The 19103-nt window shown below is 48.4% G+C and overlaps 1 protein-coding gene across 6 annotated transcripts in view; it reads right to left on the bottom strand.

Moving 5' to 3' along the window:
- Window positions 1–19103, bottom strand: part of LOC140738519 (unconventional myosin-XVIIIb-like) — a 680390-nt gene that overhangs the window by 414083 nt on the left and 247204 nt on the right. For all 6 annotated transcript variants that reach the window (XM_073065895.1, XM_073065893.1, XM_073065892.1 and 3 more), the window contains one exon: window positions 11089–11233. In XM_073065895.1, the coding sequence (XP_072921996.1) occupies window positions 11089–11233 (145 nt within the window). The remainder of the gene's footprint in view (window positions 1–11088; window positions 11234–19103) is intronic.

Raw genomic sequence — 19103 nt, 5'->3', positions numbered from 1 at the left:
CATGTGTCCATGGACACTCTGAGCAGCATTAAAGTCATAAGAGTCATATAATATGAAAAAGGCCAATTGGCTAACCAACTCTATATCAACCACTGGACATCACTTTTGTATGAATCCCTTCTTCCAGCACTTGGCCCTTAACCTTCTGTGTGTAGTCAACCCAAGAACTCATCTACACACATCTTAAATGCAGTCTGTGATTCCTCTCCCCCACTCACAAGCAGCATGTTCCAAGTACTCACCATTCTCCAGGTGAGAAAGGCTTCCCAGAGAGATGGTGTGGCCTACAGGCCAGTGTGTTCTCTGAATGACAACATCACGTGCTGGAGGCCATGAATGTCGTCTCACCAGTTTTGCTCATAGCCACTGCAAATTTTAAACATTAAAGATCTTAAAGTTTAGCTCTATTTGTCATAGGAGACTCTGCAGATGCTGGAAATCCAGAGTAAAACACACAAAATGCTGGAGGAACTCAGCAGGTCAGGTAGTATCTATGGAGAGGAATCCTTCATGTGCCACATGTGCATTAAAACATACAGTGAAATGCGCCATTCGCTCCAACAACCAACACAGTCCAAATATGTGCTGGGGCAATCTGCGACAGTTGCCATGAATCTGATTCTGATTCTCTCAAACGTTTCACCTTTCCTTTCAACCTAACAGGAACATAAAGATTCTGTACCCTCAAAATTTCACCTTTAAATGACCTTTAGATGCCCACAATTCACTAATCCTCACTGATATTTACAGCTTTGGACAATGGGGGAAACCAGAGCATCTGGAGGAAACCCTTGTGGTCACAGGGAGAACGTACAAACTCCTTACAGACAGCAGGGGAATTGAACCCCAACACAGGCAATGCAAGGAGTTAACACAGTTGAACAGCTAGCTTCAGGTCTGGGTAAGGAGTGGTGGAGACTTGGCTGGAGATTTGAGTCTTGTTGGGTGAGGTGCGGGAATGGAGACATGAGGAAAGAGGAGGGGAAGAGTGGAAGAAGAAGGGATGAGATCATTGGCTGAATTGCGTGGTTTGGGTGAGAAGCCTGAAAGAGCAGAGTTAAGTACAGGGAACACCAGGCCTGAAAACCCTCTGAACTCACAGCTGTCTTGAAGATATCTATGGAAGGGTTCTTCCAATCCAAGGGATGAGCGAAGTCATCTCACGGTGCAGTGGTGACAATGTTACTTGACACAGAAGCCAGGACAGGTGTGCAGTATGACCATTGACCAGATGTACCCACTGGTGGGGCTGCATGGTAGTGTAGCATTAGCATAACACTTTACAGCCCCAACTGTAAGATTGGGTTCAATTCCTGCTCTGTCTATAAGGAGTTTGTACATTTTCCCTGTGGCCACGTGGGTTCAGAGTGCTCCAGTTTCCTCCCACATTCCAACGATATTCAGTTAGGGTTAGGAAATTGCGGCATGTTATATTCATGCTGGGAGGATTGTGACAGGTGCAGAATGCCCCCAGCATATCCTCAATGCAAACAATGCCGTATGTTTCAGCATTTCAATATATATGCAACAAATCTTTCCTGAAATAAGTGGGTGAGGGAGAGGGTTGACGCTTTGCTGCTGTTTGTGCTTGGGAGGGGGAGAAGGGGGCTTTGGGACTCTTAATGTTTTTACTGTCACTTATTCTTTGGGTTACTCTAAGCAACACACACAAAATACTGCAGGAACTCAGCAGGCCAGGCGGCATCTATGGAAAAAAGTAAACAGTCAACGTTTTGGGCCAAGATCCTGCATCAGAACTTTAGGGTACTCTTCTGTTTTTGTGGGTGTCTACAAAGAGCAAGAATTTCAGGATGTGTATGGTATACATTCTCTGATATTAAATGGAACCATTGAAACATATGAAAAAACAGTATTGAATTTGGAATTGTCCTATTCCACACCAGAAGAATACAAGAAAGAATTCAAACACTAAGGGCAGGAGTAAAACCAGACCCCTCCCCCAATCCACATACTTTAACCATTGTAGAAAACGGCACAATATTCATTCAGTTGATGATCTTTTCTGAGTACTTCTTTAAGCTGGTTAAATTCAATGCAGAAATAGAACATCCTCAAAGAGGTGAAATGTTGCCCTCTAGGGAATATTTAACTAGAACATTTAACTGTTGCAGACAGCATGTAGGTGGCAGTCCTGAACAACCATTTTATTGAAAGGGGAACCTTAATAAAAGGGAATAAATGGGATTGTTTACCTCTGAATCTTTCATATAAATGCAGATAGCGACTTTAAAATGGAGATCGACTTTTCATAGGCATTCCCTGAAGGTCAGCCTTTAGAGACCCTGGGTAACTGTCAATCAGAAATGAGCTAAAACAGATGCAATTTAATCTACAACAATACATACAAAATGCAAGAGGAAATCAGGCTGCAGCTATGGAGTGAAATAAACAGTTGATGCTTCAGGCTGAGAACCTTCGTCAAGACTGGAATGGAAGGGGGCAGAAGGCAGGGGAAGGGGGAGGAGTACGAGCTGGGAGGTATAGTGTGTGAATGGAGCTGTTTGTAATAAGAGTTAAAATTGGGGACGGTGCGCCTGCTTTCAACTTGACTGTCATTTTTCATTAATTCAGTGTGCGGTCATCTTCATGTGTTTAGGATTTAAGGTACTTGTGCCTGCAAAAGTTATCAATGTTTCCATATTCTCCTTCGACATTAAAGATCATTCTGCCCATTGGGTGTTTGCTGGTCCATCCCATTCCCCCACTAAATTTCCCTGCAATATCTCTTTCACACAATGCTGTCAATTCTGCATCCCACCATCATTATCATCATTATGCACTGTGTTGTATGATGTGGGTGATCATGATTGTTGCCTGTGGGGAAGAACAATTCACCCTGTTGTTGTTATTCTTTTCTCTGTCCATGGCCATGATTGTTCTTGGTAAATTTTTCTACAGGAGTGGTTTGCCATTGCCTTCTTCTAGGCAGTGTCTTTACAAGACGAGTGACCCCAGTCATTATCAATACCCTTCAGAGATTGTCTGCCTGGTATCAGTATTGCATAACCAGGAAGTGATATGCACCAGCTGCACATACAAACATCCACCACCTGCTCCCATGGCTTCATGTGACCCTGATCAGGGGGCTAAGCAGATCCCAAGGTGATCTGCAGGCTAGCAGAGGCAAGGAGCACCTTACACCTCCTGGTAGAAACGTACCTGCACCCTGCCACACCAGGCCTAAAAAGCAAACAACCTGCATTCTTTGGGATGCAGAAACCAAAGCACCCAAAGATACCCACTGATTATAAGGAGAATGTGCAGAGACAGCATCAGAATTCAGGACTGAAGCAGTGTCACCCCCTTTAAAGAAGAATTGCATGGTGTTGCAACCTGGATATGTAGAACCATGGTCTATGTGTTCCTTATGGAACAGTTTACCCAGGAGGACTCATGGTCACCATGAACAGTGTCTGACACATGGCAGTGTCTTACTATATCCACATATAGAAGCCTTTCACTGCAGGACACTGAACAGTCCCGAGGGAATTACTGTGCACTGTTTAACACTGTAATTATTTGAATTCTTTAAATAATTTTCAATTATATATAAACATTAGTCTTTCAGTTAGCTTGTATAAAATGTTTCAACAATAAAAATTATCTCAGAGTAAGTTACTGAAGAATATTTTCTGTCAGTTTAGTTAGGATTACTGAAAAATATTTTGTGTTCAGTTTAGTAAGGATTACTGAAGAACATTTTGGGTTTGGGTTAGTTAGGATTAATGAAGAAGATTGTGGGTTAGGGTTAGTTAGGATTACTGAAGAATATTTCATGATCCTGATCGGTTTACAATAATATTCTTCTGCATTGACACTAAGGACTTGGACAGAACTTCCTGAGTAATTGAGGCAGATATATAGTAGTCATTGTCTCCAGTTTCAGCAGATCAGGACAGACCCCGTCACACAGAGTGTCACTTGTATCATCCCCAGCAAAATACCTTGCTGCTTTAATTGTACTTAACAAGCAAATGAGACAGTCACTGGGGAGCCCTTCAAACTATAAGACCAATACATTCACCATTGTCACAGAGGAGCAGAACATGGAGTTCCAGAGTATCGGGTCTTTGTCCAACGTGCCAGCATTATACCATTGCTTTCGTACAAGCTAATCCAAGATTAAAAGTATAGTCACAAGAGAATCTGCAGATGCGGGAAGTCCACGGCAACAGACACAAAAGGCAGGAGGACCTCAGCAGGTCAGGCAGCGTCTGTAGAAGGGAATAAACAGTCGATGTTTTGGGCAGAGATCCTTCATCAGAACTAGAAAGGAAAGGGGAAGAAGCCAGAATAAGAAGGGCCGGGGAAGGGGAGGGAGAGAAGTACAAGCAGGTAGGCAATAGGTGACAAACCTCACGTCCCCACCCACACACCTTCCCTCCTCACCTGGTGTCACCTATCACCTAGCAGCTTGTACGCCTTCCCCTCCTCCTACCTTCTTATTCTGGCTTTTTCCCCTTCCTTTCTAGTCTGGATGAAGGGTTGACACCCAAAGAGTTGACTGTTTATTCCCCTCCATAGAAGCTACCTGACCTGCTGAGTTCCTCCAGGTGTAGATTCAACTCTACAGTAATATTTGAAATTTTGTCAAATCTGTTTGCTTTAAGAGCAATGTTAAAATACAAAGCTTTTAGTTTTACAGTCTGGGCAGAAAACCCTTTGGCTATGTTTTTTAGTGGTCTTTTAAATTGAAGCAAGAGGTGGAGAGGGAAGAAGTAAAGGCATCTCTGAGAGAAGCCTTTAACTGATTGGGGAAAAGAGGCTAGACTGCGCAGGCGCGTGACGTAACCCGCCAAAGGTTTTAAAAAAAAGACCGCCACATACAGCGGCCATCGTCGGAGTGGACTGAGGCAGAGTGGGATGGCTTTGACTCAACAAGCTTTGATGAGAACAGGCAGAGACGAGGTTTAAACGGGGCATGACTGCGCAAGCACATGAAAGTCATGTAAGGCAGCGGGAGAATTTAAATAGCGAGCAGAGGCTGAGGACGAGCTTCACTCCAAGTGAGGTAAGGCCGGGTAAACTCCTTTAATTAATTTAATTAGCTTAGGAGTAGGTAATGGAGGCAGCAGTTAGGGCAGTTGAGTGCTCCATTTGCAGTATGTGGGAAGTCAGGGTGAGCACAGCTGTCCCTGATGACGACACCTGCAAAAGGTGCATCCAGCTGCAACTCCTGACAAACCGTGTTAGGGAACTGGAGCTGGAGCTGGATGAACTTCAGATCTTTCGGGAGGCAGAGGCAGAAACAAACAGGTGCTACAGTCACCCTTAAGAGTAAGGAGGCAGGTAGCTGGGTGACTGTCAGGAGAGGGAAGGGGAATAGACAGGAAGAGCAGAACACCCCTGTGGCCATTCCCAACAACAATAAGTATACCATTTTGGATACTGTTGGTGGGGACGACCTACCAGGGACAAGTTGCAGTGGTTGCATCTCTGGCACTGAGACTGGACCCTCAGCTCAGAAGGGAGGGAGGGAAAAGAGGAGAGCAGTAGTGATAGGGGATTCAATAGTTAGGGGAACAGATAACAGGTTCTGTGGAAGAGATCAAGAATCCCGGATGGTCTGTTGCCTTCCTGGAGCCAGGGTCCACGATATCTTGCATCGAGTTCTCAGTATTCTCAAGAGGGAGGATGAACAGCCGGATGTCGTGGTCCATGTAGGGACCAATGACACGGGCAGGAAGAGTGAGGAGGTCCTGAAAGGTGAGTTTAGGGAGTTAGGCACAAAGTTAAAGGACGGGACCTCCAGGATAGCAGTCTCAGGATTGCTACCAATGTCACATGCAGGTGGGTTCAGAAATAGTAAGATAGTGCTGATCAACACATGGCTGAAGACATGGTGCAGGAGGCAGAGCTTCAGATTTATAGATAATTGGACAGTTTTCCAGGGAAGGTGGGAACTGTTCCGGTGGGACGGTTTACATCTGAACTGGAGGGAGACAAATATTCTTGCAGGTAGATTTGCTAGAGAGGCTCCAGCGGATTTAAACTAGATACAAGGGGGAGGGAAACCAGAGTGTAGGAACAGATGTATGGGAGAAGGAAGAAAAAGAAGATAGTAAAGTTGTTTGCACTGTTAGAGATAAACAGAGAGGAAGAGGTGGAGAATTTCTTAAATGCATTTATTTTAATGCTAGGAGCATTGTAAGAAAGGTGGATGAGCTTAGAGCATGGATTGATACCTGGAAATATGATGCTGTAGCTATTAGTGAAACATGGTTGCAGGAGGGGTGTGATTGGCAACTAAATATTCCTGGATTTTGTTGCTTCAGGTGTGATAGAATTGGAGGGACAAGAGGGGAGGTGTTGCGTTGCTTGTCAGAGAAAATATTACAGTGGTGCTCTGGCAGGATAGATTAGAGGGATCATCTAGGGAGGTAATTTGGGTGGAATTGGGGAATGGGAAAGGTGTAGTAACACTTATAGGGGTGTATTATAGAACACCTAATGGGGAGCGAGAATTGGAGGAGCAAATTTGTAAAGAGATAGCAGATATTTGTAGTAAGCACAGGGTTGTGATTGTGGGAGATTTTAATTTTCCACACGTAGACTGGGAAGCCCATACTGTAAAAGGGCTGGATGGTTTGGAGTTTGTAAAATGTGTGCAGAGTAGTTTTTTGCAGCAATACATAGAGGTACTGACAAGAGAAGGGGCAGTGTTGGATCTTCTGTTAGGGAATGAGATAGGTCGGGTGACGGAGGTATGTGTTGGGGAGCACTTCGGGTCCAGTGATCACAATGCCATTAGTTTCAATATAATTATGGAGAAGGATAGGACTGGACCCAGGGTTGAGATTTTTGATTGGAGAAAGGCTAACTTTGAGGAGATGCGAAAGGATTTAGAAGGAGTAGATTGAGGCAATTTGTTTTATGGGAAGGATGGAATAGAGAAATGGAGGTCATTTAAAGGTGAAATTTTGAGGGTACAGAATCTTTATGTTCCTGTTAGGTTGAAAGGAAACGTTAAAAGTTTGAGAGAGCCATGGTTTTCAAGGGATATTGGAAACTTGGTTCAGAAAAAGAGAGAGATCTACAATAAATATAGGCATCATGGAGTAAATGAGGTGCTCGAGAAATATAAAGAATGTAAAAAGAATCTTAAGAAAGAAATTAGAAAAGCTAAAAGAAGATATGAGGTTGCTTTGGCAAGTAAGGTGAAAATTAATCCAAAGTGTTTCTACAGCTATATTAATAGCAAAAGGATAGTGAGGGATAAAATTGGTCCCTTAGAGAATCAGAGTGGACAGCTACATGTGGAGCCGAAAGAGATGGGGGAGATTTTGAACAATTTCTTTTCTTCGGTATTCACTAAGGAGAAGGATATTGAATTGGGTAAGGTAAGGGAAACAAGTAGGGAAGTTATGGAAACTATGATGATTAAAGAGGAGGAAGTACTGGTGCTTTTAAGGAATATAAAAGTGGATAAATCTCTGGATCCTGACAGGATATTCCCTAGGACCTTGAGTGAAGTTAGTGTAGAAATGGCAGGGGCTCTGACAGAAATATTTCAAATGTCATTAAAAACAGGGAAGGTGCCAGAGGATTGGCGTTTTGCTCATGTTATCCCATTGTTTAAAAAGGGTTCTAAGAGTAAACCTAGCAATTATAGGCCTGTAATTTTAATGTCAGTGGTGGGTAAATTAATGGAAAGTATTCTTAGAGATGGTATATATAATTATTTGGATAGACAGGGTCTGATTAGGAACAGTCAACATGGATTTGTGCGTGGAAGGTCATGTTTGACAAATCTTATTGAAATTTTTGAAGAGGTTACTAGGAAAGTTGATGAGGGTAAAGCAGTGGATGTTGTCTATATGGACTTCAGTAAGGCCTTTGACAAGGTTCCGCACGGAAGGTTAGTTAGGAAGCTTCAATCTTTAGGTATTAATATTGAAGTAGTAAAATGGATTCAACAGTGGCTGGATGGGAGATGCCAGAGAGTAGTGGTGGATAACTGTTTGTCAGGTTGGAGGCCGGTGACTAGTGGTGTGCCTCAGGGATCTGTACTGGGTCCAGTGTTGTTTGTCATATACATTAATGATCTGGATGATGGGGTGGTAAATTGAATTAGTAAGTATGCAGATGATACTAAGGTAGGTAGTGTTGTGGATAATGAAATAGGTTTTCAAAGCTTGCAGAGAGATTTAGGCCAGTTAGAAGAGTGGGCTGAACGATGGCAGATGGAGTTTAATGCTGATAAGTGTGAGGTGCTACACTTTGGTAGGAATAATCAAAATAAGACATACATGGTAAATGGCAGGGCATTCAAGACTGCAGTAGAACAGAGTGATCTAGGAATAATGGTGGATAATTCCCTGAAGGTGGAATCTCATGTGGATAGGGTGGTAAAGAAAGCTTTTGGCATGCTGGCCTTTATAAATCAGAGCATTGAGTATAGGAGTTGAGATGTAATGTTAAAATTGTACGAGGCATTGGTAAGGACAAATTTTGAGTATTGTGTACAGTTGTGGTCACCAAATTATGGGAAAGATGTCAACAACACAGAGAGAGTACAGAGAAGATTTACTAGAATGTTACCTGGATTTCAGCACCTAAGTTAATGAGAAAGGTTGAACAAGTTAGGTCTTTATTCTTTGGAGCATAGGTTGAGGGGGGACTTGATAGAGGTATTTAAAATTATGAGAGGGATAGATAGAGTTGACGGGGATAGGCTTTTTCCATTGAGAGTAGGGGAGATTCAAACAAGAGGACATGAGTTGAGAGTTAAGGGGCAAAAGTTTAGAGGTAACATGAGAGGGAATTTCTTTACTCAGAGAGTGGTAGCTGTGTGGAATGAACTTCCAGTAGAAGTGGTAGAGGCAGGTTCGATATTGTCATTTTAAGTAAAATTGGATAGGTATATGGACAGGAAAGGAATGGAGGGTTATGGGCTGAGTGCAGGTCGGTGGGACTAGGTAATAGTAAGTGTTCAGCATGAACTAGAAGGGCCGAAATGGCCTGTTTCCATGCTGTAATTTTTATATGGTTATATGTGCAGACAAATCTTCATTAGCAACAGAAAAAGAAATCAAACATTCTGCTTCCATTCTGACTACGCTGGCCATCTGAGCTTGTCCCGTTTACCCACATCTGGCCTAATTCCCTCATAACATTTTCTACCTGCTCAAATGTGTTTTAAACACTGTCATTGGGCCCACTTTTACGGTGTGCTCTGGCATTTTTTCCAGTCTAATCCATCAGAGGAAAAGCCCTCCCTACATTTACACGGAGCACTGCCACAGGAAAGAAGTGTTTTAATCATCAAGGATCTCCATCATCTAAGCCAGGCTTTCTTCTTGCTATGCCTTTTGGGCAGGAGGTACAGGAGTCTTAGGTCACACACCAGTAGGTTCATGGTCTATGGTTAGGCCACACTTAGACCCCCTCCAGTTCGCCTATCAGCCCCGACTAGGAGTTGAGGATACCATCGTCTACCTGCTGAACCGTGTCTACACTCACCTGGACAAGCCGGGGAGCACTGTGAGGATCATGTTTTTTGACTTCTCCAATGCGTTCACCACCATCCGCCCTGATCTGCTAGTTGAGAAGCTGACAGTGATGCAGGTGGATGCTTCCCTGGTGTCATGGATTATTGATTACCTGACTGGCAGACCACAGTACGTGCGCTTGCAACACTGTATTTCAGACAAAGTGGTCAGCAGCACTGGGGCTCCACAGGGGACTGTCCTGTCTCCCTTTCTCTTCACTATCTACACCTCGCACTTCAACTACAACACAGAGTCTTGCCATCTTCAGAAGTTTTCTGATGACTCTGCCATAGTTGGATGCATCAGCAAGGGAGATGAGGCTGAATACAGGGCTACGGTGAGAAACTTTGTCACATGGTGCAAGCAGAATCATCTGCAGCTTAATGTGAAAAAGACTAAGAAGCTGGTGGTGGACCTGAGGAGGGCTAAGGCACCGGTGACCCCTGTTTCCATCCAAGGGGTCAGTGTGGACATGGTGGAGGATTACAAATACCTGGGGATACGAATGGACAATAAACTGGACTGGTCAAAGACCACTGAGGCTGTCTACAAGAAGAGTCAGAGCCGTCTCTATTTTCTGAGGACACTGAGGTCCTTTAACATCTGCCAGACGATGCTGAGGATGTTCTATGAGGTTGTGGTGGCCAGTGCTACCATGTTTGCTGTTGTGTGCTGGGGCAGCAGGCTGAGGGTAGCAGACACCAACAGAATCAACAAACTCATTCGTAAGGCCAGTGATGTTGTGGGGGTGGAACTGGACTCTCTGATGGTGGTGTCTGAAAAGAGGATGCTGTCCAAGTTGCATGCCATCTTGGACAATGTCTCCCATCCACTCCATAATGTACTGGTTAGTCACAGGAGTACATTCAGCCAGAGACTCATTCCACCGAGATGTAACACTGAACGTCATAGGAAGTCATTCCTGCCTGTGGCCATCAAACTTTACAACTCCTCTCTCGGAGTGTCAGACACCCTGAGTCAATAGGCTGGTCCTGGACTTATTTCCACTTGGCATGATTAACTTATTATTATTTAATTATTTATGGTTTTATATTGCTATATTTCTTCACTATACTTGGTTGGTGCGGCTGTAATGAAACCCAATTTCCCTCGGGATCAATAAAGTATGTCTGTCTGTCTGTCTGTCCAGGATCAGATATTACCATTCAACCTAAGCCAGAGTGGATAGCTTCATTCACCTCAACACTGAACCAACTCCACAATCTATGGACTCACTTTCAAGAATTCAACATCTCATGTTCTCAGTATTAGTTATCTAATATTCAAATTATTTGCATGATTTGTCTTTTTTAACACATTGGTTGTTTGTCAGTCTTTGTCATTTATAGTTTTGTATTTCTTTATTTTCCTGTGAATGCCTGCAAGAAAATGAATCTCAAAGTAGTACATGGGTCAATAATCCATCAATAAATACATCAATAATAAATTTAATTTGAGCCAATTTCTGTGTGCAGACTGATCCCCCACCCCCTCCCCACCCTCTCTGTGATAGGTTGGCTGGAGATTATAGTCTCCCTTCTTAACCTGTAGGCCTGGAAGTGGTCAGTGGATTTACCTTTACACACTCCCGCGGCACCCAGGTGATAGATTCCTGCTAGCACATGCCAAATGGCTTTCTGTTCATCTGACGTGAAACCCAGCATTTCCATGGCTGTCAGGAGCTTGCTGAATGCCAAGGAGGCTCTCTGTTTCTCCTCCACCTGCAAAAGGGAAACAAGCAATGTCACACAGAAAGGCAAAGAAAAGTCCAGAGTCATTGGTGACATAGAGGGTGTCCCCTCCTTAATCCGAAACTCACATGAACCTGCGTTGAGGCAATGAAAGATCTTTTTGGCCTCTGCAGTTTGGTGTGACCCTAGCCCAGAGTTCATTATGTTCGATACCTGACCACAGTTAACACTGAGACAGCAGAAGATTTTTTTTAATGACACAAAGCTGCTAAATTTTCAAATAGGGAGTCAAACACATCACAGCAGAATCAATGACCCCACGCTCCACGAACATTCCCCCTTCACCCCTCTCCCAGCATGATCAATGACCCACCCTCACTAGACATTCTCTCTTCACTCCCTCTCCCACCATAATCAATGACCCACCCTCACTAGACATCCTCTCTTCACCCCTTCTCCCACCATAATCAATGACCCACCCTCACTAGACATCCTCTCTTCACCCCTCTCCCACCATAATCAATGACCCACCCTCACTAGACATCCTCTCTTCACCCCTTCTCCCACCATAATCAATGACCCACCCTCACTAGACATCCTCTCTTCACCCCTCTCCCACCATAATCAATGACCCACCCTCACTAGACATCCTCTCTTCACCCCTTCTCCCACCATAATCAATGACCCACCCTCACTAGACATCCTCTCTTCACCCCTTCTCCCACCATAATCAATGACCCACCCTCACTAGACATCCTCTCTTCACCCCTTCTCCCACCATAATCAATGACCCACCCTCACTAGACATCCTCTCTTCACCCCTTCTCCCACCATAATCAATGACCCACCCTCACTAGACATCCTCTCTTCACCCCTTCTCCCACCATAATCAATGACCCACCCTCACTAGACATCCTCTCTTCACCCCTTCTCCCACCATAATCAATGACCCACCCTCACTAGACATCCTCTCTTCACTCCCTCTCCCACCATAATCAATGACCCACCCTCACTAGACATCCTCTCTTCACCCCTTCTCCCACCATAATCAATGACCCACCCTCACTAGACATTCTCTCTTCACCCCTCTCCCACCATAATCAATGACCCACCCTCACTAGACATTCTCTCTTCACCCCTCTCCCACCATAATCAATGACCCACCCTCACTAGACATTCTCTCTTCATCCCTTCTCCCACCATAATCAATGACCCACCCTCACTAGACATTCTCTCTTCACCTCTTCTCCCACCATAATCAATGACCCACCCTCACTAGACATTCCCTCTTCACCCCTTCTCCCACCATAATCAATGACCCACCCTCACTAGACATTCTCTCTTCACCCCTTCTCCCACCATAATCAATGACCCACCCTCACTAGACATTCTCTCTTCACCCCTCTCCCACCATAATCAATGACCCACCCTCACTAGACATTCTCTCTTCACCCCTTCTCCCACCATAATCAATGACCCACCCTCACTAGACATCCTCTCTTCACCCCTTCTCCCACCATAATCAATGACCCACCCTCACTAGACATCCTCTCTTCACCCCTTCTCCCACCATAATCAATGACCCACCCTCACTAGACATTCTCTCTTCACCCCTTCTCCCACCATAATCAATGACCCACCCTCACTAGACATCCTCTCTTCACCCCTTCTCCCACCATAATCAATGACCCACCCTCACTAGACATCCTCTCTTCACCCCTTCTCCCACCATAATCAATGACCCACCCTCACTAGACATCCTCTCTTCACCCCTTCTCCCACCATAATCAATGACCCACCCTCACTAGACATTCTCTCTTCACCCCTTCTCCCACCATAATCAATGACCCACCCTCACTAGACATTCTCTCTTCACCCCTCTCCCACCATAATCAATGACCCACCCTCACTAGACATTCTCTCTTCACCCCTTCTCCCACCATAATCAATGACCCACCCTCACTAGACATTCTCTCTTCACCCCTTCTCCCACCATAATCAATGACCCACCCTCACTAGACATCCTCTCTTCACCCCTTCTCCCACCATAATCAATGACCCACCCTCACTAGACATCCTCTCTTCACCCCTTCTCCCACCATAATCAATGACCCACCCTCACTAGACATCCTCTCTTCACCCCTTCTCCCACCATAATCAATGACCCACCCTCACTAGACATCCTCTCTTCACTCCCTCTCCCACCATAATCAATGACCCACCCTCACTAGACATTCTCTCTTCACCCCTCTCCCACCATAATCAATGACCCACCCTCACTAGACATTCTCTCTTCACCCCTCTCCCACCATAATCAATGACCCACCCTCACTAGACATCCTCTCTTCACCCCTTCTCCCACCATAATCAATGACCCACCCTCACTAGACATCCTCTCTTCACCCCTTCTCCCACCATAATCAATGACCCACCCTCACTAGACATTCTCTCTTCACCCCTTCTCCCACCATAATCAATGACCCACCCTCACTAGACATTCTCTCTTCACCCCTCTCCCACCATAATCAATGACCCACCCTCACTAGACATTCTCTCTTCACCCCTTCTCCCACCATAATCAATGGCCCACCCTCACTAGACATTCTCTCTTCACCCCTTCTCCCACCATAATCAATGACCCACCCTCACTAGACATCCTCTCTTCACCCCTTCTCCCACCATAATCAATGACCCACCCTCACTAGACATTCTCTCTTCACCCCTTCTCCCACCATAATCAATGACCCACCCTCACTAGACATCCTCTCTTCACCCCTTCTCCCACCATAATCAATGACCCACCCTCACTAGACATCCTCTCTTCACCCCTTCTCCCACCATAATCAATGACCCACCCTCACTAGACATCCTCTCTTCACCCCTTCTCCCACCATAATCAATGACCCACCCACACCAGACATCCTCTCTTCACCCCTTCTCCCACCATAATCAGTGACCCACCCTCACTAGACATCCTCTCTTCACCCCTTCTCCCACCATAATCAGTGACCCACCCACACCAGACATCCTCTCTTCACCCCTTCTCCCACCATAATCAGTGACCCACCCACACCAGACATCCTCTCTTCACCCCTTCTCCCACCATAATCAATGACCCACCCTCACTAGACATTCTCTCTTCACCCCTTCTCCCACCATAATCAATGACCCACCCTCACTAGACGTTCTCTCTTCATCCCTTCTCCCACCATAATCAATGACCCACCCTCACTAGACATTCTCTCTTCACCCCTTCTCCCACCATAATCAATGACCCACCCTCACTAGACATTCTCTCTTCATCCCTTCTCCCACCATAATCAATGACCCACCCTCACTAGACATTCTCTCTTCATCCCTTCTCCCACCATAATCAATGACCCACCCACACCAGACATCCTCTCTTCACCCCTTCTCCCACCATAATCAGTGACCCACCCTCACTAGACATCCTCTCTTCACCCCTTCTCCCACCATAATCAGTGACCCACCCACACTAGACATTCTCTCTTCACCCCTTCTCCCACCATAATCAATGACCCACCCACACCAGATATTCCCTTTTTCCCTCTCTCGCAGCATAGTCAAAGACACCACGCTCCCCAGACATTCCCTTTTCTCCCCTCTCCCAACATAATCAAAGACCCCACCCTCCCTCCCTGGCCATTTCCTCTTCTCCCATCTTCCAGTAAGCAAAAGATACAGAAGAAAACACGTACCACTCTCCATCTGTCTGCTTGCAGATACTCTTGGCCTCACAATCTACCTCATTATGATCTTGCATTTTATCATTTGCCAGCACTGTGCTTTTTTTTTTGGTAGCTTTTACACTTTACACTTCTGATCTCTATGAAAAGTATGCAAGACAAGCACTCACTGCAGGATCCAATGCCTGCCTGCGCTGCAGAATGTAGTGTCTGTCCACGCTACAGAGTCCAGTGTCTGCCCGCGCTGCAGAGTGTAGTGTCTGCCCGCGCTGCAGAGTCCAGTGTCTGCCCGCTCTGCAGAGTCCAGTGTCTGCCCACGCTACAGAGTCCAGTGTCTGCCCGCACTACAGAGTGTAGTGTCTGCCCGCGCTACAGAGTCCAGTGTCTGCCCGCGCTACAGAGTGTAGTGTCTGCCCGCACTGCAGAGTGTAGTGTCTGCCCGCGCTGCAGAGTGTAGTGTCTGCCCGCGCTGCAGAGTGTAGTGTCTGCCCACGCTGCAGAGTGTAGTGTCTGCCCACGCTGCAGAGTGTAGTGTCTGCCCACGCTGCAGAGTGTAGTGTCTGCCCGCGCTGCAGAGTCCAGTGTCTGCCCGCTCTGCAGAGTCCAGTGTCTGCCCACGCTACAGAGTCCAGTGTCTGCCCGCACTACAGAGTGTAGTGTCTGCCCGCGCTACAGAGTCCAGTGTCTGCCCGCGCTACAGAGTGTAGTGTCTGCCCGCACTGCAGAGTGTAGTGTCTGCCCACGCTGCAGAGTGTAGTGTCTGCCCGCTCTGCAGAGTGTAGTGTCTGCCCGCGCTACAGATTGTAGTGTCTGCCCGCACTGCAGAGTGTAGTGTCTGCCCGCTCTGCAGAGTGTAGTGTCTGCCCACGCTACAGAGTCCAGTGTCTGCCCGCACTGCAGAGTGTAGTGTCTGCCCACGCTACAGAGTCCAGTGTCTGCCCGCACTGCAGAGTCCAGTGTCTGCCCACGCTGCAGAGTGTAGTGTCTGCCCGCTCTGCAGAGTGTAGTGTCTGCCCGCGCTACAGAGTGTAGTGTCTGCCCGCACTGCAGAGTGTAGTGTCTGCCCGCTCTGCAGAGTGTAGTGTCTGCCCACGCTACAGAGTCCAGTGTCTGCCCGCACTGCAGAGTGTAGTGTCTGCCCACGCTACAGAGTCCAGTGTCTGCCCGCACTGCAGAGTCCAGTGTCTGCCCACGCTACAGAGTGTAGTGTCTGCCCACGCTGCAGAGTCCAGTGTCTGCCCGCACTGCAGAGTGTAGTGTCTGCCCGCACTGCAGAGTGTAGTGTCTGCCCACGCTGCAGAGTGTAGTGTCTGCCCACGCTGCAGAGTCCAGTGTCTGCCCGCACTGCAGAGTGTAGTGTCTGCCCGCACTGCAGAGTGTAGTGTCTGCCCGCACTGCAGAGTGTAGTGTCTGCCCGCTCTGCAGAGTGTAGTGTCTGCCCACGCTACAGAGTCCAGTGTCTGCCCGCACTGCAGAGTGTAGTGTCTGCCCACGCTACAGAGTCCAGTGTCTGCCCGCACTGCAGAGTCCAGTGTCTGCCCACGCTACAGAGTGTAGTGTCTGCCCACGCTGCAGAGTCCAGTGTCTGCCCGCACTGCAGAGTGTAGTGTCTGCCCGCACTGCAGAGTGTAGTGTCTGCCCACGCTGCAGAGTGTAGTGTCTGCCCGCTCTGCAGAGTCCAGTGTCTGCCCGCACTGCAGAGTGTAGTGTCTGCCCGCACTGCAGAGTGTAGTGTCTGCCCACGCTGCAGAGTGTAGTGTCTGCCCACGCTGCAGAGTGTAGTGTCTGCCCACGCTGCAGAGTGTAGTGTCTGCCCGCGCTGCAGAGTGTAGTGTCTGCCCACGCTGCAGAGTGTAGTGTCTGCCCACGCTGCAGAGTGTAGTGTCTGCCCACGCTGCAGAGTGTAGTGTCTGCCCGCGCTGCAGAGTCCAGTGTCTGCCCGCTCTGCAGAGTCCAGTGTCTGCCCACGCTACAGAGTCCAGTGTCTGCCCGCACTACAGAGTGTAGTGTCTGCCCGCGCTACAGAGTCCAGTGTCTGCCCGCGCTACAGAGTGTAGTGTCTGCCCGCACTGCAGAGTGTAGTGTCTGCCCACGCTGCAGAGTGTAGTGTCTGCCCGCTCTGCAGAGTGTAGTGTCTGCCCACACTGCAGAGTGTAGTGTCTGCCCGCTCTGCAGAGTGTAGTGTCTGCCCACGCTGCAGAGTGTAGTGTCTGCCCGCTCTGCAGAGTGTAGTGTCTGCCCGCACTGCAGAGTGTAGTGTCTGCCCACGCTGCAGAGTGTAGTGTCTGCCCGCTCTGCAGAGTGTAGTGTCTGCCCGCTCTGCAGAGTGTAGTGTCTGCCCACACTGCAGAGTGTAGTGTCTGCCCGCTCTGCAGAGTGTAGTGTCTGCCCACGCTGCAGAGTGTAGTGTCTGCCCGCTCTGCAGAGTGTAGTGTCTGCCCGCACTGCAGAGTGTAGTGTCTGCCCACGCTGCAGAGTGTAGTGTCTGCCCGCTCTGCAGAGTGTAGTGTCTGCCCACACTGCAGAGTGTAGTGTCTGCCCGCTCTGCAGAGTGTAGTGTCTGCCCACGCTACAGAGTCCAGTGTCTGCCCGCACTGCAGAGTGTAGTGTCTGCCCACGCTACAGAGTCCAGTGTCTGCCCGCACTGCAGAGTCCAGTGTCTGCCCACGCTACAGAGTGTAGTGTCTGCCCACGCTACAGAGTGTAGTGTCTGCCCGCACTGCAGAGTGTAGTGTCTGCCCGCACTGCAGAGTGTAGTGTCTGCCCACGCTGCAGAGTGTAGTGTCTGCCCGCTCTGCAGAGTCCAGTGTCTGCCCGCACTGCAGAGTGTAGTGTCTGCCCACGCTGCAGAGTGTAGTGTCTGCCCACGCTGCAGAGTGTAGTGTCTGCCCGCACTGCAGAGTGTAGTGTCTGCCCGCACTGCAGAGTGTAGTGTCTGCCCACGCTGCAGAGTGTAGTGTCTGCCCGCTCTGCAGAGTCCAGTGTCTGCCCGCACTGCAGAGTGTAGTGTCTGCCCACGCTGCAGAGTGTAGTGTCTGCCCGCTCTGCAGAGTGTAGTGTCTGCCCGCACTGCAGAGTGTAGTGTCTGCCCGCACTGCAGAGTGTAGTGTCTGCCCACGCTGCAGAGTGTAGTGTCTGTCCGCACTGCAGAGTGTAGTGTCTGCCCACGCTGCAGAGTGTAGTGTCTGCCCGCTCTGCAGAGTCCAGTGTCTGCCCGCACTGCAGAGTGTAGTGTCTGCCCGCACTGCAGAGTGTAGTGTCTGCCCACGCTGCAGAGTCCAGTGTCTGCCCGCACTGCAGAGTCCAGTGTCTGCCCGCACTGCAGAGTGTAGTGTCTGCCCGCACTGCAGAGTGTAGTGTCTGCCCGCTCTGCAGAGTCCAGTGTCTGCCCGCACTGCAGAGTGTAGTGTCTGCCCACGCTGCAGAGTGTAGTGTCTGCCCGCTCTGCAGAGTGTAGTGTCTGCCCGCACTGCAGAGTGTAGTGTCTGCCCACGCTGCAGAGTCCAGTGTCTGCCCGCTCTGCAGAGTGTAGTGTCTGCCCACGCTGCAGAGTCCAGTGTCTGCCCACGCTGCAGAGTGTAGTGTCTGCCCGTGCTGCAGAGTGTAGTGTCTGCCCACGCTGCAGAGTGTAGTGTCTGCCCACACTGCAGAGTGTAGTGTCTGCCCACGCTGCAGAGTCCAGTGTCTGCCCACGCTGCAGAGTGTAGTGTCTGCCCACGCTGCAGAGTGTAGTGTCTGCCCACGCTGCAGAGTCCAGTGTCTGCCCACGCTGCAGAGTGTAGTGTCTGCCCACGCTGCAGAGTGTAGTGTCTGCCCACACTGCAGAGTGTAGTGTCTGCCCACGCTGCAGAGTCCAGTGTCTGCCCACGCTGCAGAGTGTAGTGTCTGCCCACGCTGCAGAGTGTAGTGTCTGCCCGCTCTGCAGAGTGTAGTGTCTGCCCGCGCTGCAGAGTGTAGTGTCTGCCCGCTCTGCAGAGTGTAGTGTCTGCCCGCTCTGCAGAGTGTAGTGTCTGCCCACGCTGCAGAGTCCAGTGTCTGCCCACGCTGCAGAGTGTAGTGTCTGCCCACGCTGCAGAGTGTAGTGTCTGCCCACGCTGCAGAGTGTAGTGTCTGCCCACGCTGCAGAGTGTAGTGTCTGCCCGCTCTGCAGAGTGTAGTGTCTGCCCGCGCTGCAGAGTCCAGTGTCTGCCCAC

This window comes from Hemitrygon akajei, chromosome 14 (genome assembly GCF_048418815.1).
Source record: "Hemitrygon akajei chromosome 14, sHemAka1.3, whole genome shotgun sequence".
Lineage (NCBI taxonomy): Eukaryota > Metazoa > Chordata > Chondrichthyes > Myliobatiformes > Dasyatidae > Hemitrygon > Hemitrygon akajei.
The sequence above is the reverse complement of the archived record's forward strand: the minus strand, read 5'-3'. Positions and strand labels throughout refer to the sequence as shown.